A 10436-nucleotide genomic window follows, 5' to 3' on the forward strand; every position below is an offset into this window, starting at 1 on the left:
ATGCCCGCGCGCCCTCCTTGTCCCATTTCTCACACAGTGGCAGTGATCCTTTAAGAACTCAAGTCAGACGGCGTCACCCCCCAGCTTTAAAGCAACCGATGGCTTCCCTGCCCTAAGAGTAAAATGTCCAAACCCTTCCCGTGGCCTCCGAGACTCTGAAATCGCAGGTGGGACTGCCCTGCTGCTCCTGTCTCCCCTTGGCGCACAGAGCCTGAGCCGCCCCGGCTGGCTTCCCCGTGCTCAGAGGTGTCAAGGGCTTTGCGGGTCTTCCCTCTGAGCCCTGGTTCCCCGTCAGGTTTCCACTCACTTGTCACCTGCTCAAAGAGGCCCTCCCTTGTGACCCGATCTAAGTGGCCCCGCCCCCCCATAGGGTGGCCACTCTCAGAGGATAAAAATCAGGAATTTTCGTTAAATTTCCGTTTTCGATAAACAACGAATACTTCTTGTTTTAGTCTAAGTATGCCCCCGATATTGCAACTAACGCGTCGGGCACAAGTAGGCAAAAACTGTTACTCACCTGCAATGCCCAGGTCCCCGGGCATCCTGCGAGCGGTCTGGCAACCGCACCCTCCCCACGCCCGGGGTCAACCTCTTCCCGGCATCTCTGTTACCCGCGGCCCGCAGTTGCCGGCACCCGAACTCCCGGGCTGGTGTGTGAGCTGTCTCCCTGGAGCCCCCCGCCCCGCGCGCAGACCCACGTGGAGACTTTGGGGAAGCCGAGGCTGCTCCGCGGCGTGAATCGAGGCACCGAGGGGCCAGGCAGAGGGCGGCTGGTGATTTATTCCCACCGCTGCTGCTCAAGATAGTTCTCAGCATTGTTTTGTTTTTTTTTTTTAAGATTTTATTTATTTATTTGACAGAGAGAGATCACAAGTAGATGGAGAGGCAGGCAGAGAGAGAGAGAGAGAGGGGGGGGGGGAAGCAGGCTCCCCGCCGAGTAGAGAGCCCGATGCGGGACTCGATCCCAGGACCCCGAGATCACGACCTGAGCCGAAGGCAGCGGCTTAACCCACTGAGCCACCCAGGCGCCCCAGTTCTCAGCATTGTTACGATGTTTCCTTGTTGCTGTCGGCTATGGCTCAAGAGCCTCTGCGGCCCCGTTGCGCTGGGGTCGACCTTTACTCCCCGGGCCTCAGTTTCCCCACTCGGGGAGGAAGGAGGGGCGGAGTCCGGGCCTCCCGGCTGGGGCCGTGGCCCTGCCCCGCCCGCTCCGCCCCCCGGCTCCGCCCACGCCCGCCCCAGGCCCGGCCACCCAGCGTCCCCTAGCGGCCGCCTGCGCCCCCGCGCTCGGCCGGCCCAGCCGCTGTGCTACAACGACTGCGGCCCCCCAGTTTCCTTCCGGCGTCCTCGTTTCTCATCCCCTTCCTCGCTCTCGGAAGATTCTAGGCCTCCCCGAACCCCACTCTCGGTCATGGAGACCGACGCCGCTCTCTGGGCCGGTGACCCTTCTCCCAGGAGGGCGGAGAGCCCCGTCTTGCCCCGGGCTGTGCGGAACCAGGGGCGGAGGCCCGGTTTCCAGCGGGTCGGGAAGAGAAGAGCACTTCCGGGGGGCGGGGGCGCACGTGCGGCGGCGCGCGCAGGGTCGCTTCCGGGGTGCGGGGGGCGAGTGTCCCCGGAGTCGGGGGTTTGGGGGCTGGCCTGGGCCTGCGCTTGCTGGGCAGACCTCGGCTCCGGGCCCGGGCTGCGGGGCTCCGGTCGCGCTCTAGCGTCGGGTCCCGGGGACCCCGGACGGCGGCGGCGGCATGGCCAAGGCGCTGACCCCCAGGCGCGCCCCGGGCGACCCCCTGGCCGAGCCGGGGCTTGTCCAGAAGCCCCCTCGGAAGAAGAGCAGGAAGAGGAGCTTCTGGAAGAGCAAAGGGCGAGAAGCAGGCAGGACGCCGGGAGGCGGCCCCAGGGCGGTCGTGGCGCGGCCTCCGAAGGCGCCGGAGGACTTTTCCCGAAACTGGCGGGCGCTGCGGGAGGTCAGGGCGGCGGGGCCGCGCGCGGGACGGGCAGGCGGGTGGGACCCGGCGGGGCCTGGCCGAGCCGCGCGGGCGGAGGCAGACGGGCCGCCCGACGTAGACCGCGAGCCCCGGGCGTCGGCGGCGGCTGCCTCCGGCGCGCGGCCGCGAAGTGCGGACCGTCTCCTCCTCTCCGTGCGTGTCCGTTTCCCCGACCGACCGCCTGCGGGGCCCCCGCTAGCCGCCCCGGCGGACGGACGAGGGGGGCCCGGAAAGGGCAGGGGCGTGACCGGGAGTGCGGCCCGCGCGGTGGAACCGGGCCCCGCTCCGCAGTCCCCGCTCCGGACCGGGGGTGCCGCGCGGCCAGTCCGCCCGCGGACGCTCCTTTCTGCCCCGCTGTCCCGGGGGTCCGCCGTGATTCTCGGCGGCCCCTCGGAGTTCGCCGCTTGGTCCTGGCAGTTTCCAAGGCAGGAAACGGGGTTTCAGAACCGGGCCCAGCGGCGCGCGGCCGGTGGAAACGTGGCGGGCGCCGGTTTTCTGGACTCTGCTCCCGAGCCTCCGGGTGAGCGAGACAGACAGGGAACGGCTGCCGCAGCCTCTCAGCACAGCCCGTGTCTTAGGATGCTGGCGGCCCCGACCGCCTGTCTCCAGGGGCGGGACTGATGCGGTTCCGTTGGGAAGCCCCCGGGTTCTGTATGGTTTCTCGAGTTGTGACTCTCCCTCTTTCTCCCAAGAAGGTAAAGCAAGATTAAGTGCGTGGGAAGGGTGGTTATTACGGGGGAACCTTGTGTTTTCTCTGTGTCATACGAGGAACCAAATCCTTCCTTTTTTTTTTTTTTAAATGCATTTAAACCATGGATATTTTTTTTCTTTTTTTTTTAAACTGGCTTGTGATGTATTATTAGCCCCAGGGGTACAGGTCTGTGAATCCACAGTCTTACACACTTCACAGCACTCACCATAGCACATACCCTCCCCAGTGTCCATCCCCCAGCCACCCTGTCCCTACCCAAATCTTAAACGTTGTGGGAACTGGTAAGTCGAAACCCAGTTCCTCGTGTCTCGGCTCACGGCCACATAACCAGGGTCTTCACTGTGGCTGAGAACAGCCAGGCTGGGACCGGAGCACCAGGGGAAGGTTGGGCTGGCGGAACGCAGGAGAGCCAGTCTTGTAGGACAGAAGGATGGCCCCTGGCCGCCCTTGAGCCTCCTGTACGGTGACAGACACTGTCCTCCGCTGTGTCTGAGACCCGCACAGCGGTAGCAAACCAAGAGATCTTGTGAAGGACGGGGGTTTCCACGCTGTGGCTCCAGGGCCTCATCTGTGGGAGAAGTAGCTCTTGATGAACCGTAGACAGGAAAACGGGTTGCGCATCATGCCCTCGGGCTCCGGGTCAGGTAGTCTCTGCTCAGTGGTTCAGGAGGTACTTAAGATGAACACTCGTGTGAAGTTTTGTAGGAACGAGGAAGCAGTTATCAAATCCTTGTTGCAGTCAGACAAGCGGAGAAGCCATGTCAACACAGCCGACTTCAGATGGGCGTGAGGAAGGGCTCCTAGACCGTGCGAAAATGAGTGTCCGCGATGCGGGATGCGGGTAGCAGACATACATCGCTGTGACTGACGTGCACGTACACGTGTGTACACACGTGTTTTCCACCTTGTGCGTGATTTCCAAATTAAGACGTGTCGTGTTTTTTATTTTGGGTTCTGTTAGCTCCTGAAACGAAAAACCCAGGCCCCGGAAAAGCCTCTTGTCTCTCAGACGAAGTCCAAAAAGCAGCCCAGGATTGTCACACAAAAGAGAAAAGCGATCCCAGATGCAGCACCGAGACGTGAGATGGGGACGGAGACCGCAGACGCCGAGGCCGTCGCCACCCCTGTCCCTTCAGATTCTCCAAGGACCAGGAAGATGCCGGCACCTCGCACACAGGCCAGCGGAGCCGAGCACGGTCAGGAAGGAGCCAGAAAAAGGACAGACGGCAACACTTCTCCAGACGGAGGAGACCTCAGGCATAAGAAGCAGAGAGCTAAGGAGGTGACTTTGGCCTTGCCTCCGGCCCTGCCCACCGAGTGAGTACAGGTGGCCCACCCAGTCCCCTCTGCCTCCCTGTGTGGCCGGCAACCCCCTGGGCTCATCTCCCCAGCACCTGCGCCCCTTCTCCTCCAGGAGGCCTAGGCAGGCGCCCCCCCCCCCCCCCCCCCCCCCCGCGCGCCCTCCAGCGCCTGGCCCCCTGCTGCTTCCTGGCCTGTTACTGCTTCCACGGAGGCAGAATGAGGGCAGGGTGTGTTGGGTAACTGTTGTCTCTAGGGCCTAGAGCAGAGCTGGCGCTTACTAACAGGCCTCCAGTAAGGATCTGTGGGATGAACGCACGCCAGAGCCGGAGGGACCCAAGCCTGAGAGCAGTTCACGCATCTGGCGAGTCGGGTGCGCAGGGGCGAGCTCCTGACCCCCCACCTCAGTGTGGTCATCTGTGGTGTCAGGCGGGGACTGGGAGGTTGTGAGATGCAGGGCGCTGGGTCAGCACTTGGTGGTTACTGAGCAGACCCAGTGGGGGTCAGTCTCGCAGGGACGACCAGGAGCCAGTGGCTGCCTCTCAGTGGCTCGGCTGGAGGTGGCCTGTCTGTAAGACAGGCTGGTGGTGAGTCGTCTGGGTCGCCGAAGGCTCTAGGAAAGACGGGTTGGACTGCCTGCGGGTGTCCCTGTGCCAGGGACGCCCTCTGGAAACGGAGCAGGCATGACAGGGCCCTCCCGCTTGAGGCTGATGTCAGGCAGAAGGCACGGCCGGAATGAGACACTTCTAGGGATTCTGCGCGTGCGGTCACAGTAGACCCCAGGACGGAGCAGGTCATGGAGCCGATGGCCAGAGGAGCGCGTCCACTCAGTGGGGTCAGGAAGAGATTTCCAAGGAAATGACATTCGGCTGAGCCCGAAAGACAGAATTCACCAGGCAGGAACGTGCACACTTGCACGGGCGTCTGCGTTCAAGGCTTGCTGTGAAGACACTAGAGGTCACTCCCGCCTAGTGCGGATGGGGAGTCAGTGTTTCCATTTCACGGCCCCGCATTGGTGGCTCAGTGATAGTTTCCCCCCTGCCATTTCCTGGTCTTGCGCTTGTGTTTTCTAAATGTTTGGTGATGAACCTCCTACTTTCTCAGTTTAGAAACGAGCGTCGGTAGTCGTTATACCTGGCGTGTACGTTTACAAGGTAAACGTTCTTACGTTTCTGCGTTTATCTGTGGTTCTAAGTTGGGGATAAGGAGCCGGTCTCGTAAGGAAACAGGAAGCGGCAGTGTGCGCCGGTCAGTCCACCGGAGCCTCGTACCACCCCCCACTCCCCTGCCCCCGTGCTGCACCAGCACCTCCAACCTGTCCTCTCTGCCTTTTAGAGAAGACATCTGGTTTGATGACGTGGACCCGGCAGATATCGAAGCGGCCCTGGGCCCCGAGGCAGCCAGGATAGCAAGAAAGCAGCTGGGGCGGAGCGCGAGCGGCATCACGCTGGTGAAGGAGCAAGCCTTCGGCGGGTGCGCGGGGCCAGGGCCACGGGCGGCACTCGGCCCGAGAGGGTGCGGGTTTGGGAGGGGGCTCTGGCTCTGGCCCTGGCCCCTGGCTGAACCCTAGTTGAATTGGGCAGGCGCGCCCCATCCCGCGAGGAACCTGAGCGGGGAGAGCTTGTCCCGCGAGCCGTGGCCGTGGGTGGAGAGCTCTAGGTGCCCATGGCTGCGTCCCGCCGTGTTGATTAAACTGGAACCTTTGGCTCCCTTCAGCCTGACTAGAGCCTTAGCCATGGATTGTGAGATGGTGGGCGTGGGTCCCAAGGGGGAAGAGAGCATCGCCGCCCGAGTGTCCATTGTGAACCAGTATGGGAAGTGTGTTTATGACAAGTACGTCAAGCCCACCCAGCCAGTGACGGACTACAGGACAGCAGTCAGCGGGATACGGCCAGAGAGCCTCAAGCAGGGTGGGTCCTCCCGGCCCATGAGCCCGAGGAAGGGCAGTGCCTGGGTCCTTCTCCCTTTTTCTTTTTTTTTTTTTTTAATTAGTTTTTCAAGTAATCTTTATACCCAACACGGGGCTTGAACTCACAGCCCCGGGACTGAGCCGGCCGGGAGCTCCTCTCTTTCTTCCTCTTGTCCCCTTTCTGTTTGGAGTATCCACCACAGCCGGAGTCCCGACAGTCTTACCTGCCTGGGCTGACTGTGGGCAGAGACCTCGCAGACACACTTGTGTCTGTCAGACAGGCTGACCCCGTGCCAGTGTGAGGTTGGGAGGAGATGCAGGACAGATTGTAGGGTCTCATCTTCGTGAGGACTTCGGGAAGCCATGGGAGGGTCCGAGCCATGAGAGGCCTGGCTCGCGTTCTAGCAGGTGCCTTCTGGCCGCGATGTTGAGAAGAGACTCTGGGCCCGTGAGGGTGGACATGGGGAGAGGGAGCACGTGCTGCTGGTGACCTGGTGCGGGGGAGCCCCCAAACCCAGATGCATCCTGAAGGCGGAGTCTGTAGGGTTTTCTGGTGGATTCGTCCTGTGGGAGGAAGACCAGAAAGACCCCGTAGGGGGACTCCAAGGTTGGGGCCTGGAGAGGTCCTGAAAGCTCTCGGGATCCAGGCCACACTGCTCCTTCCTGGCCACTCGGGTCTCCTTTCTCTGCTTCTCGGGTTCCCTCTGCACACACCTGACTGACAAGGGGTGCCCTGGCCTGGCCAGCCCCTCAGCTCTAGGCTCTGATAGGTCCCGCGTGGGGTGGGCTGCCCCGATCTAATTTCCTCTGTCGGGGTGGGGCGGTGGGCAGGCGGAGTCACGGGGTGCAGGCACAGTGAGGGCGGGGGTGCCCCCGGGGGCGTCTGCCAGCAGAGCCGGCCACTCTGCCTCTGGGCCCCAGGGTCTAGAGCAGCCCTCCTTGCTGTCCGGGGTGGAGCACCGTTGTTTTTCTCTCCTGTCGGAGAGCCCGCAGCCCAAGCCTGGTTTTCCCAAGGTGCCACAGGAGCGTTCCCATCAGGTGGCTGCGAGCGCTGAAGAAGGCCCCCCTCACGGCCGTGGGGGGCTGGCGTGCGGGGCTCCCCGGCACAGCGCACGGCGCTGACGGCCGCGTCTACACTCTGCTCGTCAGGAGAAAGACTGGAAGTCATTCAGCAGGAAGTGGCTGACTTGCTGAAAGGCCGGATCCTGGTCGGACACGCGCTGCACAACGACCTGAAGGTACGTCGGGCACCTCGGGGGGGATCACGGCGTCCAGTGTTCGGCCCCAGTGAGGGCCCCAGGTGCCAGTCTCCGGGCTCTTTCTGTGCCCTGGGAGGAGCGCCCGGCGTTTCCTGGCTCTCTAAAAGGCAGCTGAGGCACTGTGAGTTAGGTGACATGCCCACTGCGTCCTACGGCAGAGCGGGATGCCCCCTGGACCTGGTGCCCGGCCCCCTGCCTGGCCCTCTAGCACGTTCCGTGTATACAAAGCCAGGCCGCTGCCTCTGCAGTGTCACCCAGCTGGCTGGGGCCTACTGCTCCTGTGAGGTCAGAGCCGCCGTCTGTGGGGAAGTGTCCCCTGCGGCCAGCCCTGCATGGCCAGCAGACCGTCCAGGGCTCCATTTGTCTTCCTCATGGCAGGCAAGCTCCAGGGGCCCCAGAGGCGGTGGCCTCCGGCCTCTGCTTCTCGAGGGTCTCTGCTGTAGGCAGGACAGGGCCGCCTGTTCTGATGAGGCCACGGGGCAGGCAGAGTGGGAGACTGTCCTTCCTGGGCGTGGGGCTTCTCAAATAGTGTTCCGTGGAACCTGGGAGTTCTCCGATGTTTGAGGCAACCCTGAGTGTCGGTCTGCATGGCCTCGTGAAAATTCTGAACTGCGGAAGCAGACAGTGGGTCGCCCACCGAGTGTGATGTGGGGCCATAAACCCTCAATGGCCACCACCCAGCCCGTTCCTGCTCACTCCCCACGCGGCCAGCTCTCCTGAGGTCATGTGAGGAGCCGCTGCCGTCCGCTACTGTCCTGACTTCCCGCACATGGGACGCCGGCTCACCACGTGGGGACTCTGTGCTCGCGGGTCACGTGGTGGCTGTTGGTCTCCGCGTCCCCGGCTTCGGGATTGCGTCCTTAGTAACCGGGTTCGGCCGAGCATCGTCTGTGGACAGCGCAGTGGCGGTCTCTCAGAAGTCCGGGTCCCGCCGGTGTCCCCACTCGAGCGGGTTCTGTGTTAGGGATCCTCGTAGGAGGCGACTTGAGAGAAGGGGGTCCCACCGCCGTGACCATCACTCTCTCCTCTTCCAGGTGCTGTTTCTCGATCACCCCAAAAAGAAGATTCGGGACACTCAGAAATACAAACCGTTCAAGAGTCAAGTGAAGGTACGAACAGGAAGCAGGGGTGCTGCCGCTTGTGTTGTGGTTGGCTCTGGTTCCTGACAGCTTATCGTTAAAGGGGATTGGTCTATGGTTTGGGGCCACTTTTTAACTCTTGAAAGGTTAAAAGGAAAAGTAGAGATCTGAGCGCTGCGCTCAGAGGTCTCTGTGAGCGAGAACGGGTTCTCCCCGCTCCAGTCTCTGTGCCGAGAGCCCCAGCTTTGGGGAGGGAGCTGCCCGCGGACCTGCTGCCACGGAGGCCTGAGGCTGAAAGGCGGAGGTGCAGGCTCCTTCCCGGGCCCTCCTCTCCAGCCGACGGCGGGCTCTCCAGCCCTGGGGGGACCCGGCGCCTCAGGTGAAGGCACACTGAGGGGTCCTGGGTTGGGCTCAGGAGGTGACTGGCCTGACCCCTGGCCTGGTGCAGCACCCACCCCTCCACCCCTCGCGCCAGCAGAGCCTGCAGAGGCCTGCCCCCCCAGCGTGCGGTGTGCTGTCCCCTGTCCCCCGACAGAGTGGAAGGCCGTCTCTGAAGCTGCTTGCAGAGAGGCTCCTGGGGATCAGGGTGCAGGAGGCAGAGCACTGTTCGGTAAGTGTGTCCTGGGGTGATAGTCCTCAGGATTGGGGGCCATCCCTGACCGGGGGCCCGGTCAGGGACCTGGAGGACTTCTTTTTGGAAGGCCCCGGGTCTGTAAAACTGAGGAGACAGAGTGGGCTCCACAGGACATTCATTGCGTCCTGAGTGTTCACATTTAGCTGCTAAACACTGAACACAAAAACTACCATTATTGCAGTCGTTTGGAGAAAAACCCCCATCTAGACTGAAGGCCTTTTAGGCCGGTGCTGCTGAGGCTGGCTGGCCCCCTGGGCCTTGTGACAGGCTCCAAGGCTGGGGCCAAAGAGTGTGGGTGCCAGGCTGGCGTGTGGAACCTGGCCCCCACATCATGGCCTCGGTCCACCTCGCGCTCGGAGCCCGCCCTCCTGCCTGCGTGACCGTGTGTCTGTGTTGCCTCACAAGGCAGCGTGCCTGTCCGTGCCCCTCCTTGGGTTCCTTTCTTCTCCCGTAAGCGGGGCCCTGGAGATCCCAAAGCCCGGCCAGGACCGAGTCCTTGAACCACTGCTTTGCTCGGCTTTCTCCTTTGCATGCCCAGTGTCTGGCGCTCGGGCTTGGCAGTTGGGGGATTGGGTGGCCCGTGGCTGTGCTTGTCACCTGCAGGGACAGTCACAGTGGTCTTCTGTGTCCTCTAGATTCAGGATGCCCAGACAGCAATGAGACTGTATATCCTGGTGAAGAAGGAGTGGGAGAGTACGGCCCAGGACAGGCGCCCCAGAGCCCCCGCCCCAGATGGTGGCAGCGTCTCTGTCCCAAAGCGGTCGTGACCAAACATGGGACAACTCGGGCCTGCCCAGAGCGGCATCTCGGTCGAAACTCATTCTCCATCCTGTGGCAGGGCTCGTGGGCGTGCTGCTGAGAACTGCTGCTTCCCTCCGAGTTTGTGGTCTGAGAGCAGGTGCCCCTCCCCGCACCCAGGGGGCCGGGCAGTGCGGGCAGGAGTGTCTGTCCCGGGCGCAGCTGGAGGTGGCAGGTGGGGACGGACATGGAGGGGCACCTGGAGCTCTGGCAGGACGGGGGTGGGGCCGTCTGTACCGTGCTGTCACCGCAGCAAGGTGGCAGCTTTGCTGGGGGTTTGCCGTGTCCTGGGCGTGGAAAGTACCCGGTCATCCACCGGGGTGTCCGTGCCTGCCTTGGCTGGGAGGAGGGCCCACTCCTTCCTCCGCCTTGAGTCACGGAAAGAGCACTGGCCTCGCGGGCCTGGCCCCGTCTCGGGCTTAGCTGTGGCTGAGATTTTCTGAGCCCGCCGTTCCGCCCCCACCCCACGTATACTCCCGCCAAGTTTAAGGGCAGGGCCCAAGGTGTGGTGGTGAGGCTCAGGTTGTCTGAGCTTGGTGACGGCAGTCACTCCCAGAAGTCGGGGACTGTCCGCTTCTGAGATGGACGTGCTGAGCCCCGGCTGTTGGGCTGGAGCCTCGTGTGGGTTTGGCCGCGGGTTGCACTCAGTGCCCAAAGCGCCAGACTTGACCAAGCTGCCTGACGGCTGCCCGAGAAAGACCCAAGCCCGCAGAGGGTACTGAACATGAATACAGGTTTTTACTGGAGGCGGAGCTTCTGGAGGT

General features: G+C 62.8%; 2 protein-coding genes across 4 annotated transcripts in view; one reads left to right on the forward strand and one right to left on the reverse strand.

The window, feature by feature from the left end:
• ADAMTS13 (ADAM metallopeptidase with thrombospondin type 1 motif 13) overlaps positions 1 to 1170 on the reverse strand; it is a 29301-nt gene extending 28131 nt beyond the window's left edge. For both annotated transcript variants that reach the window (XM_047700824.1, XM_047700823.1), the window contains exons 1-2: positions 1049 to 1170; positions 518 to 820 (exon numbers count right to left, since the gene is read on the reverse strand). In XM_047700824.1, the coding sequence (XP_047556780.1) occupies positions 518 to 816 (299 nt within the window). In that variant the 5' untranslated portion in view covers positions 817 to 820; positions 1049 to 1170. The remainder of the gene's footprint in view (positions 1 to 517; positions 821 to 1048) is intronic.
• Positions 1171 to 1567: 397 nt separating this feature from the next.
• REXO4 (REX4 homolog, 3'-5' exonuclease) lies at positions 1568 to 10418 on the forward strand. 2 transcript variants are annotated; one of them, XM_047700829.1, is made up of 8 exons: positions 1570 to 1961; positions 3656 to 4011; positions 5329 to 5466; positions 5710 to 5903; positions 7052 to 7140; positions 8196 to 8270; positions 8776 to 8850; positions 9510 to 10418. In XM_047700829.1, exons 1-8 carry the CDS (start codon positions 1743 to 1745, stop codon positions 9639 to 9641), a joined length of 1278 nt encoding a protein of 425 aa, XP_047556785.1. In that variant the 5' UTR covers positions 1570 to 1742; the 3' UTR covers positions 9642 to 10418. The 2 variants fall into 2 exon arrangements, with proteins under 2 accessions (XP_047556784.1, XP_047556785.1); XM_047700828.1 differs by lacking the exon at positions 7052 to 7140 and having other exon boundaries at positions 1568 to 1961.
• Positions 10419 to 10436: the final 18 nt, after the last annotated feature.

This window comes from Lutra lutra, chromosome 13, assembly GCF_902655055.1.
Source record: "Lutra lutra chromosome 13, mLutLut1.2, whole genome shotgun sequence".
Taxonomy (NCBI): domain Eukaryota; kingdom Metazoa; phylum Chordata; class Mammalia; order Carnivora; family Mustelidae; genus Lutra; species Lutra lutra.

What these genes read in the sequence shown, in the direction of transcription:
- REXO4 (XM_047700828.1), top strand. Translation starts at nt 1,743, where the DNA reads ATGGCCAAGGCGCTGACCCCCAGGCGCGCCCCGGGCGACCCCCTGGCC. An exon ending in ACTGGCGGGCGCTGCGGGAG is followed by an intron (nt 1,962 to 3,655) that starts GTCAGGGCGGCG and finishes GGGTTCTGTTAG; the next exon opens with CTCCTGAAACGAAAAACCCA. An exon ending in CGTTCAAGAGTCAAGTGAAG is followed by an intron (nt 8,271 to 8,775) that starts GTACGAACAGGA and finishes GTCCCCCGACAG; the next exon opens with AGTGGAAGGCCGTCTCTGAA.